Source organism: Panthera pardus, unplaced genomic scaffold, assembly GCF_024362965.1.
Source record: "Panthera pardus isolate Hobbes unplaced genomic scaffold, ASM2436296v1 HiC_scaffold_25, whole genome shotgun sequence".
Taxonomy (NCBI): domain Eukaryota; kingdom Metazoa; phylum Chordata; class Mammalia; order Carnivora; family Felidae; genus Panthera; species Panthera pardus.
The window spans coordinates 22420272-22432685 of NW_026526821.1; the positions used below are offsets into that span (position 1 = coordinate 22420272).

The 12414-nt window shown below is 38.2% G+C and overlaps 2 protein-coding genes across 3 annotated transcripts in view; one reads left to right on the forward strand and one right to left on the reverse strand.

The window, feature by feature from the left end:
* MROH8 (maestro heat like repeat family member 8) overlaps positions 1-6680 on the forward strand; it is a 58917-nt gene extending 52237 nt beyond the window's left edge. For both annotated transcript variants that reach the window (XM_019458548.2, XM_019458547.2), the window contains 2 exons: positions 3201-3362; positions 6159-6680. In XM_019458548.2, coding sequence (XP_019314093.2) covers positions 3201-3349 — 149 coding nt within the window. In that variant the 3' untranslated portion in view covers positions 3350-3362; positions 6159-6680. The remainder of the gene's footprint in view (positions 1-3200; positions 3363-6158) is intronic.
* The window catches only part of MANBAL (mannosidase beta like), a 296121-nt gene that overhangs the window by 174161 nt on the left and 109546 nt on the right, over positions 1-12414 (reverse strand). The window lies entirely within an intron of this gene.

Here is a 12414-nt window from a genome sequence, read left to right on the forward strand (position 1 = left end):
AAAAGCAAAAAAGCTTTAAAAAAAATGGAAGATCATGCCACTTTTCTAAATTCTTCTATCTCCTCACAGCTATCAGAAGCAAGAAAAAAAAAAGTAAAAGTAAAATAGATTCTTTTATTCTATGAGGTAGGCCTGTGCCTGGTTGATTCTGTTCAATTAAAAAGAAATTATTTTCTTTTTTTTAACTTTTTTTAATGTTTTTATTTTTGAGAGAGAGACAGAGTGAGTGGGGGAGTGGCAGAGAGAGAGGGAGACACAGAATCCGAAGCAGGCTCCAGGCTCCGAGCTGTCAGCACAGAGCCTGACATGGGGCCCGAACTCACAAGCTATGAGATCATGACCTGAGCTGAAGCTAGATGCCCAACTGACCGAGCCACCCAGGTGCCCCAAAAGGAAATTATTTTCTAATCTAACACAAGGGGAGCAAAATTCCTTTTTCATTCTAAAGTCATTTATGTATAGGATCTATATATGAACCATATGAAATTGCCAATCTGTAGGGCGAAATCAAGTCAAATAACATTCTCATGTGGTTCAATCTAATGGAATAATCCCACCCTCTTCCTTCCCTAACAGTGCCTGATCTGTCTTAGAATAGGGTGTTCCAGCACTCCTGAACAAATTTATGTCATTTACTGTAGGTAATTTTTAAGCTAAATTTAAACAGAAAAATAACAAAATTTTAAATGTGAATTTAAACTGACTTCATGACAAAATAAAGTTCCATTCCTTTAGATTCTAGAATTGATGTGTACTCCTTCATGTATTCTGTGAAACAGATCTTAATGCAAGAACTGAAAGAAATTAAAAATAGTTAAGTATTCCCTTTTGGAAATAAACATGAATTTAAAGGCTAAAATGCTACTTAAGAAATAAAAAGCTTCAAACTGTGAAGAGGTCTTGAGCATTTTTGAGACCTCGGAGAACTGGAAATTAAAAAGAGAGCTTTATCTAGGGGGCCTGGCTGACTCCATCGGAAGAGCTTGCAACTCTTCATCTCAGGGTTGTAAGTTTCAGCCCCAGGTTGGGTGCAGAGATTTATTTATTTTAAATAAATAAAACTTAAAAAGAGAGAGAGAGTGCCTTATCTAACTAAATATGATACCAAAGACAGATCCATAAAGTAAAAGAATGATAGATTTATCTATATAAAAATTTTATTTCTTTTAAATATTTATTTTGAGAGAGAGAGAGGGGGAGAGGAAGAATCCCAAGCAGGTCTGTGCTGTCAGCACAGAGCCTGATAGGGCTCTATCCCACAAACCATGAGATCATGACCTGAGCTGAAATCAGGATTTGGATGCTTAACCAACTAAGCCACCCAGACTCCCCTCTATATAAAAATTTTAAAAATCAACTTTGATTAAAAAAAAAAAGAAACAGAGCTAAAAACCAAATAATAATGTAGGAAATATATTTGTACTATGATAATGAGTTAATATCCTTAAATCAGTACATCTCTCTCTTTTTTTAAGTTTATTTTTTTTTTTTTAGTAATCTCTACACCCAGCATAGGGCTCAAACCCATGATCCCAAGATCAGGAGTTGCCTGTTCTACCGACTGAGCCAGCCAGGGACCCCAACAAATTAATACATCTCAAAAGACAAGTGGCAAACAATATGAATAAGCAGTCTATAGAGGATAAATGGCCAGTAAATATATGAAAAATATTCATTATTCCTAGTAATCAAAAGTTTGAAAACAAAACAACGATGAGATGCCAGGATGACTTTTTCTGCCAAAATGGCAAAGGTTACTAATTATTAGTCACCATAAATGTGTTAAGGGAAAACTGACATTATTGTACACTGCACTGGTATGAGCATAGATAGATATACCTTTTTTATATTTAAGTTCGGCAATATGTATCAAACCCTTTAAATAAATATATACTTTGACTTATCAATCTCACTTCTAGGAATTTAACCTATGAAAATCAGAGGGGTGCCTGGGTGGCACAGTTGGCTGAATGTTCAACTCTTGATTTTGGCTCAGGTCATGATCCCAGGATGTGGGATCAAGTTCCACATCCAGCTCCATGTTCCATGCTGAGTGTGGAACCTGCTTGATTCTCTCTCTCTCTCAATCTCTCCCTCTCAAAAAAAAAAAAAAAAAAATCAGCAGAAGGGTACCTGGGTGGCTCAGTCAGTTGAGCGTCTGACTCTTGGTTTCGGCTCAGGTCATGATCCCAGGGCCGTGGAATTAGACCCACATTAGGCTCCACACTGAGCGTGGAGCCTGCTTAAGATTCTATCTCCCTCTGCCCCTGTTCCCCACTCACACTTGGTCTCTTTCTCTCTCTAAAAATAAAAATACTCAAAAATAATAAATAAATAAATAAATAAATAAATAAAATAGCAAACATGGAAAACATCCAAGATTAGAAATACTGAGAAATTGCTTTCATAAAGTGTAGCATATCCATATTATAGAATCCCATGAAGCCATGAAAACAATTTTTTTTATTTTTTTTATCAAGTAATCTCCATGCCCAACATGGGGGTTCGAACTCATGACCCCAAGATGAAGATTCACATGCTCTACTGACTGAGCCAGCCAGGTACCCCAAAGCCATGAAAATATCATAGAAAAAAAATTTAATGACTTTGATAAGTGATGATGCAATATTAAATAAAACAAGAAATTATTAGATAATCTGGATGACCTGGTTTCATTTTAACAAAAAAGCACATGTATGTAACTGAATAGAAAAAACAGAAATATAACTGTTTCTCTGGTGGTGGAATTATGGATAGCTGATTTTCTTCCAGTGCTTACATGTATTATCTAAATTTTCTAGGCAATGAACATGTATTTATTTTATACTAAGAAAACAAAAGGTAAAGATTTAAAAAAAAATAAAGTACACTTAAAAGAAAATAATGAATTAAGAGTAATCTCTAGGACCAACACAGGAATTTAGAAATTAGCAGTCTTAGACATGGCTTGACAGATAATTTGACTTCAGGTGGACTACTTGGCATTGTGGCTATTGTAAAGGAGTAAACTATTTGGAAACTCAAAAATGAATGCTTTGTAGGTCACAATTGGAATTGATCTACAAATGTGTAATTTTCAGACAGATTCTTAGAAATAGTCCTTTATCTCACCTACTGTAGGCTTGTTGGCTGTTTGGTGTCTGGATCAGTGATCATTTCCATAGATATTCACCTCCCACGTGTGTTTTCTGGCCACATAGATCTGAGAGATCTGCTGTGTGACCCTGAGCCCTCTCTGCGTATCATCGCCTCTCAGGCTCTCTTCCAAGTCCGGGAGGTAGGGACTGAACAAGATCCCAGGCAGACTGTTTGTGGCTTGAGGAAGCTCATGGGCTGTCTTTCTACTTAGAAATGCAAGGCAAGTAACATCAGGTAAAAACTAATCCTTTCAGAAACCATAGAAGCAGTCATCCCCCATTTTTTTTTTTTTCAGACTGAAAATAATGCCAGCCTGAAGCTACCTCCTCCCATTTAATTACCTCAGAACATATTTTTTGCTGTCAAAATCTTTAAGGAAATAGAATATATAAGGGAGGGAAGCTCTTGGTGTAAATTTGGAGAAATCATGAAATTCTATGGAGCTTTTGAGGCATGCCAGAACTTCCATAAAGTTCCAGTCTTGATAAACAGGTCTAGCACAGCTTCAAAAGAGATTCTAAATAAATGTTAATATAGCAATTTTAGGGGGCGCCTGGGTGGCTCAGTCAGTTAAGCGGCCGACTTCGGCTCAGGTCATGATCTCACAGTCTGTGAGTTCGAGCCCCGCGTCGGGCTCTGTGCTGACAGCTCAGAGCCTGGAGCCTGTTTCAGATTCTGTGTCTCCCTCTCTCCGACCCTCCCCCGTTCATGCTCTGTCTCTCTCTGTCTCAAAAATAAATAAATGTTAAAAAAAATTTAAAATATATATATATATATATATATATATATATATATATAGCAATTTTAGGATGATTGGGTCTTCTGTCAAAGCCCAGTCTACTTGTCAACAATCTTAAGAATAAATTAACAACCAGGGCGCCTGGGTGGCTCAGTCGGTTAAGCGTCCGACTTCAGCTCAGGTCACGATCTCGCGGTCCGTGAGTTCGAGCCCTGCGTCGGGCTCTGGGCTGATGGCTCAGAGCCTGGAGCCTGCTTCCGATTCTGTGTCTCCCTCTCTCTCTGCCCCTCCCCCATTCATGCTCTGTCTCTCTCTGTCTCAAAAATAAATAAAAAACGTTAAAAAAAATTTTAAAAGAATAAATTAACAACCAATTCTTATAGTTTGATATTATTGGTGTATGTTTATGAAATCGCTGTGGCCTTTCTACTTCCTTTCTCTTTCCCTTAAAAATCTTCAAGCAAGAAAAAATTTATGAAGTGGTATAATACTAAATCTACCCCAATTATGCAAGATTTCCACTCTTTCCCTGCCCTTTTCATTTTCCTGATTCCCTCTCCTACAACTACTGTCAGATCCTCAAATGGCTCTAGGATGGGAACTATTATTTGTTGAGCACCCACTGTATGCTTTAAGCATAGATAGAGAACATTTTCTTGCAAGCAGAAGTTTCCCAAGAAAGAGGTTAGTTTGTGTTGGGTGAATACTTTGATAAGCTGCATATAGAAGGGTGGGAACCCCCAAGAGGCATACCAGATTAAGTAGAAATTGATCTAATTCCCAGGCTTTTGTCTGGTTGAGGAACATAAGTGGAGAGCCACAGGTGAACTCTCTAGGGCAATGGAGAGGCCTCTGGGAGGTAGTGACATGGAGTGACATGTAAGAGGTTGAAAGAAGCCTTTCTCTTCACTCGTATATATGCCAGAAGGAAAAGGGGCAACTGGCATGTGAAAAAGAGACACACCCAATGGTGAATTGCATTAGGTTTTTGGTGTAAAGCAAGCAACATGAATCTTACCACCCTGTCCCCTCGATTTTCACCTTTCACCCCCAGCCCTCTGCCAATACATCTTTACAAACAAATTTCTTTATGATTCATGGTGAGTTGGGTTTGTTTTCGGGGTTGTGGCAGCATGCCGAGTGTGACTTCAAAAGGATCCCTGGCCAAGAGAGGTCTTCATATTTGGGACTAGCAGTCAGGAGTTTTGAGCTAATTGCAGGCCCAGGCTATCTGCTGAATTAAATCTTCACCCTTGAGCAGAGCCAAGAGGACACCTTGAAGCTAGCTGCTGGATGCTAAATTTGAGTGCACTGAGCACAGTTGAGTTAAACATGTCTCTTGCTGCTCTCTCCTTGGTCTCACTCCATTAAACCACTTTTCACTCCCTGCTTTTGAACTGTCCATTTTGTGGATTATCCAGTGAAAATGACTAACACTCATTAAGTGTTTACAATGAGCCGGATTCCTAAGTACATTATATGATTAATTCTTTAAATCCTTATAACCACTCCATATATTATTCTCTCCATTTTACAGATGGGGAAGCTGAGGAACAGAATTTGAAAAAGTGACTTGCCTGAAGTCACATAACCAGTAAATGCCAGAATTCAAACTCAAGTAGTCTTGCTCCAAAAGCCACATCCTTGGCTAGTCTCCACTCTGCTCTTTTCTCTTTTTATTTATTTATTTATTTTGGGGCATGAGGGGCAGAGAGAGAGGGAAAAAGAGAATCCCAAGCAATCTCCATGCTGTCAGCACAGAGCCTGACATGAGGCTCAATCCCACAAACCATTAGATTATGACCTGAGCCAAAATCAAGAGTCAGACACGTAACCGACTGAGTCATCCAGTCACCCCTGCTCTGCACTGCTCTAATCTGCTCTGTCCCTCTAATGTCAATAAATGCAGATCCACTCTACAATTAAATCCCAGTTGTTAAACTCATACCCCAAATTCAAAAATGCTGTAAAATGATATCGAGCTTCAAATAATAAAAATAAAGTTAGCATATCTTATTTAATAGGATACTATGTACATTGTACATTGTAGAGGAGTGTACTTAGACAAAAGCTGGTGGTTATTCTTGAGGAATATTGTTTGAGTCCCTGGTTTGACCTCATATGCCACCCTGTCTCACAGCAGTGAAGACATATCTCTTCACTCATATTTATGCCAGAGTCCATTTCCCTCCAGGAAGATTTTTATTTTCTGAGTAATACTACCAACAGGGAGGGGCAAGTACAATAATACTTGTTTCATTGTGTTAAAATTCACAGAGAGAAGCATCCATTAAGAAGCAGAGGTCGGGGGCACCTGGCTGGGCCTGTCGGTGGAACATATGACTCTTGATCTCAGGGTCGTGAGTTCAAGCCCCACGTTGGGCAGAGAGATTACTTTAAAAAAAAAAAAAAAAAAGCAGAGGTCTGATTTTTTTTACTGACTACCTCCACAGTTTGGGAAAGGCTGAAGAAGTACATAATAGTGATTGTATTAACAAATCCAAATATCCAAATATTCCAAATATCTCCATTATTTTTATACAAGGCTCTTCTCAAACATAGTTTTGTGTTTTCATGGAATTTTTTAAATATATAAAACAAAAATTTCTGGACATTTAATTTTGTTATAATATGTTAAAAATTCAGTATAAGTCAATAGGATTTCAGTTTTATCTTCATCATATACTATTAAAAGGTATTGCTCATTATCTATTGCTGGCCTAGCCATGTCTTTATTATTTTAGATTCTTACTTTTTTACTCTTAGTTTTGCTTTTCTTCCTTGTACTGAGATACATATTTTATTAAAATTATTATTTTGGGGGGCACCTGGGTGGCTCAGTCAGTTAAGCGTCTGACTTTGGCTCAGGTCATGATCTCATAGTTTGTGAGTTTGAGCCCCGTATCAGGCTCTGTGCTGACAGCTCAGAGCCTGGAGCCTGCTTCTGATTCTGTGTCTCATTCTCTCTCTGCTCCTCCCCACTCGTGCTCTGTCTCTCAAAAATAAATAAAATGTAAAAAAAAAATTATTTATTTTTTCTTAGTGAAAGATTAAACGATCATATAAGTAAGAGATGGGCTTAGGGAATGAGAGCATCTCCTAGACATCAACCCTGCCAAGTAAACTTGCACTGGGTAAAATTGTAAAATCTCTCTCTCCTTCCAGCTTCCCCCTCCTTCCTGGCTCGAAGTTCCTTTTTCTATCTCTCCCTCTCAGGAAGGGATCTAATGAACTGGCTGTTATGCGAAAATGATTAATAATGCAAGTTCTAATGAGCCTAACTCTTCCAGGGATGTTTGCTTTTTTTTTTTAATTTTTAATTTTAGAGAGAGAGAAAGCATGCAAGTGGGTGTGGGGCAGAGGGAGAGAGAGAAAAAGAGAGAATTTTAAGCGGGCTCCACGCTCAGTGTAGAGCCCGACGCAGTGCTCGATCCCACAACCCTGGGATCATGACCTGAACTGAAATCAAGAGTTGGAGGCTCAATGGACTGAGCCACCCAGGCACCCCCAGGGATGTTTGCTTTTTAATAAGGTAGATCTCTAAGCCAAAGGCATGAACCTCTAATTGAGAAATGTTAGGCATTACTAAGCAGGATGGAGAGGAGGTATTTGGAAATGAGTTTGAAGGTAAGGGTGGGATATAGAGATTTTCCTGTCATCCCTGAAACCACATCATATCAGCTGCTTTCCCTACATCTTCAAACCCTTGTCAGAACACAGCAGAGGAAAAGCTTTAGAAAGGATAATTAACAACTGCTTTCTGTTACAGAAAACACAGAGGGAAGTGATGGATTTTATTCTTCCTGAACAACAGTGATGACTTCCCAGCACAAAGAATGACTGAGTGCCAATTGTTGAATGATTCAGTGATGTCTCTTTCTCTCACCCTGTAGAGTTTATAGTCTGAAGTCCAAGGGAGACAGCACTGGTTTAAAGTGGTTCCTATGGATACCAAAGAATCTTTATGAGGGACCTGTCACTCCAACCCTCCCCCCTTTTCTTTTGACAGAGGTGGTGGTATGAATACAGCAAGGGACATTTTTAAAGGGAGCAGGGATATGGGAAGTGGTTAGGAAGGAGATGGAGCTGAGATTCTAGAAAGGATGCTTATGTGAATTAGATTAAAAGGTGGAAGGTTGAGACAGTATAGAAGATATATCAAACATAGAGTCCAGCTTTTATGGCCCCCCAGGCACTAGTTTTCAGTGAAATCTTGCCCCAGACTGGTCAGAAGACCACAGGTAGAGAATCTGTCTCTCCAGACACTCAAATATTTATGAGGTCATGGTTCTTATGCCATACAAGGCTTTATCTCCCAAACCTTTGTCTTTCAACCACCCACCAACCAAAGTAAACCTACTAAATCCTGAGTTACACTCTGGTGTGCATCAGGTAATCTTAGGAAATCACTTTTGTGGCAAAAAGGGCAGGACACTAAAAAGGATAAGAATTTGTAGGCAGTTCAGGGCGCCTGAGTGGCTCAGTTGGTTGGGCATCCAACTTCGGCACAGGTCATGATCTCACAGCTTGTGGGTTTGAGCCCTGTGTTGGGCTCTGTGCTGACAGCTCAGGGCCTGGAGCCTGCTTCAGATTCTGTGTCTCCCTCTCGCTGCCCTTCTCTCTCTCTCTCTCTCTCTCCCTCTCTCTCTCTCTCTCTCTCTCTGTCTCAAAAATAAATACACATTAAAAAATTTTTTTAAAGAATTTGTAGACAGTTCAAATCAAGTATTCTGACCTTAAAATTAAAGAAATTGATTTTTTCAGGAAAGACCTCAAGCTTTTCCCCTGCAAGAGCTTTGGTGATTTCTAAGGAGTTTTGGATTATATTACAACCCAGATTATCATTTCAGTTCAAGACCCCACAGAATTATACAGTTTGGCCAGTCAATCCCACCACATTTTAATAGTTTCATATGAAAAAAATTTTTTCAAATAGGCCAAACACATTTCCATAACTTCCTTCGTGGTATCCTGTTTTAGAGCTTTAAATAATCTTGTCGGAAATTTTTTTTTTCAGATTTCAAACCCAAAAGCCTTTTGCAAAACTTTTTTCAGCAACTGAATTATTAAAATAATTGAAAATGGAACTTGGGGCGCCTGGGTGGCTCAATTGGTTGAGCGACCGACTTCGGTTCAGGTCATGATCTCATGACCTGATGAGTTCGAGCCCCGCATCAGGTTCTGTGCTGACAGCTCAGAGCCTGGACCCTGCTTTTGATTGTGTCTCCCTCTCTCTCTGCCCCTCCCCTACTCATGTTCTGTCTCTCTCTGTCTCAGAAATAAATAAACATTTAAAAAAATGTTTAAAAAAAAGAAAATGGAACTTAAAAAGTTTTAAAGGGGTCTTCTAATTCAGACCTTCAGAACCTCAGACCTTTTTACTACTTAACAATGAATTGTTATAGCATTCTGGTCGTTGTAAGAACCTTTTAAGATGTTTGAAATATTAATATCATAACACTACCCAGGCATCATCACTGCCAAAAGTGAAATAAAAGCATGAAATAGACATTAGTTGAGTGGTCTTATATTGAAAAATCAGTAAGTGACTAAATCTGAAAATAATCTCAAGATATTCATCTGTGCATCTGATTCCTTATGTAAAAACCCTGTGCCTCAATACTTTTCTAATCAAAATATTAAATCAGGATTTATTTGAAATTAAAATACAGCATGTAAAGAGAGAAGTTCAGAAAACATTTTTTTCTTGACTCATGATAGATTTATTAAGGTAGTAATGCATATATATGCGTATATATATATATTCAAAATTCAAAAGTTACAGAATATTCCTAGCCATCCACTTCACCTCCCCAGAGGTGCCATGTTATCAATTTCTTATATCTCCAAGACATAATTATGCATTTATGAGTAGATATGTGTATTCTCTTCCCTGCTTTTTTCACAAATCAATTTTATTTATTTATTTGTTTGTTTATTTATTTATGTAGGCTCCATGCCCAACATGGGGCTTGAACTCACGACCCTGACATCAAGAGTCACATGCTCTACCAACTGAGCCAGCAGGTGTCCTTTTCACAAATTATAGTATTCTATACATATTTTTCTGCACCTTGCACTTTCTCTCCTTAATATCTTTGAGATTTTTCTATACTACTCCAAAAAGAGTTTCCTCATTCTTTATTCCTGGCCAGTATTTATTACATTAATGGACACTTAGGTAATTTACAATTTTGTTTTAAGAGAAAGCACTAGTAGAGGGCAGGGGTACAGAAAGAGAAAGGACCTTAAGTAGGCTCCATGCTCAGCATGGAGCCCAGTGCAGGGCTCAATCCCACCACCCTGGGATCATGACCCGAGCTGAAGCGAAGAGTTAGATGCTCAGCTGTCACCAGGTGCCCTGATAAATTCCAATCTTTGGAACAAACAATACTGTAGTGAGTAACTCCAGACATATGTATTTCACATATGGTCAAGTGTGTCTTTAGAAGAAAATCCTAAAAGTGCAATCACCAGGTCAAAGGATATGTTATTTCATATTAAAATATTGCCAAATGACTTCCATGGAGGTAATAAGTTACCCCCCAGTGATGTAAGAGCATGCTTTTCTCCCTACATCCTTGCCTGCACAATGTGATATTCATTCTACAGATATTTATTGAATTCTTGCCATGGCCCAGGCACTATTCTAGGTAATTAGGAAATATCAATGAATAAAATAAACCAAAATCCCTAGTGGGGTTTGTATTCTACCAGAAGAGAAAAAGAATATAATGTATCATAATATATAGTATAAATAAATATAAAATCATACAGTATCTTAGAAGCTGGAATATGTTCTTGGAAAACGATCAGGGTATGAGGAATGAGTAGTGTGGTGGTTGTGGGGACCAGGGGGTATAATTTTAAATAAAATGGTTAATAGTAGGCTTTATTGAGGTGATATTTGAGCAAAGACTTGAAGGAAGTGAGGGAGTTAATTATGCAGACCTGGGGAAAGAATATTAGCAGCAGAGGAAATAGACATTTCAAAAGCCATAACATGGGACACCTGGCTGCCTTAGTCAGTGGATGGAGCATGTGACTCTTGATCTCAGGGTTGTGAATTTGAGCCCCATGTTGGGCATAGAAATTACTTATGTAAGCAAATCCTTAAAATACAATTTTTAAAAAGTCATAAGGCATTAGGGTTGCCTAGGTATTCTAGGAACCAGAAGACCAGGATGACTAGGGTGGGATAAAAAAGGAGAGAAGCAAATGAAGGCAGAGGGAAATAAAGTTATATAAGGGACTAGATCCAGATTCCTAGTGACTTGTAAGCTGTGACAAAGAGTTTGACTTAACTCTGAAATGGGGAGTCACTGAAGCTTTCCAAACTTTTGGATTTTTGACAACTGAATAGATTTTTAAAAAAATGTTTTTTGGGGGGCGCCTGGGTGGCTCAGTCAGTTAAGCGTCTGACTTTGGCTCAGGTCATGATCTCGCAGTTCATGAGTTCGAGCCCCATGTTGGGCTCTGTTGACAGCTCAGAGCCTGGAGCCTGCTTTGGAATCTGTGTCTCCCTCTCTCTCTGCCCCTCCCCCACTCATGCTCTGTCTTTTTCTCAAAAATAAACATTAAAACATTTAAAAAAATGTTTTTCAGTGGCGTAAGTCTGTGTTTTTTTATTAGGTTGAGCACCTTTTGATGTCTTAAAGCTGTTATTTCCTTTTCTAAGTATTCAAATCCTTTTCTCATTTTGAGGATGTTAAGTCTTTTTCATGTTGATTCATAGGAACTTTTATATATTGACGAAATTAGTCTTTGGTCTGTTACTTTGTTACAAATTCAGTTAATATCTGCAATGGTCTAACCACATGAGTTTCACTTTTGTCTGTTGCATTTCAAATTTTAGGACCATAGAAGTAACAGTGTGATTGTACATGGAAATTAATTCATGATTCTCTATTCCGGCATCTTATTTTTTAAATCAAATACACAGAGAAAAATAGTTTCTGAAATGAACAAAATGCTTAGAAGTCCTTAGGTGCATTTTTAAAAAATGTTTATTTATTTTTGAGAGAGAGAAAGGGGGGGTGGGGAGGAGCAGACAGAGAGGGAGAGAGAGAGAATCCCAAGCAGGCTCCACACTATGATGCTTAGCCAACAGAGACACCCAGGCACCCCTTAGGTGCATTTTTTTAATTAACAGAGCTAATCAATAAAAGCAGGTAATAAAAAAAAGTATCTTAAGTATCATAGCAAACATACATGACAGTCTATCTCCTTTATAGCATACATTTTATTTATTAGGTTATTTTTTGGAATAAGTACAAAGTTCGAAGGATACCGAAGATACACAGTAAAAGGTAAATTTCCTTATTTTTATCTCACCATTATTGAATTTCTCTTTCCTTAAGCACTACAGTTCTTATATTTTTCAGTTTCTTATACATCCTTCCAGAGACATCTTATATGGATGTGTGGGTACATGTAATCTTCAGTCTGTTTGCTCTAAGTAGACCCATTCCTAATCTCAATTATTCAATGTAAATTCATGCATTTAAGAATTAACTATATTGACGGGGCTAACGTTT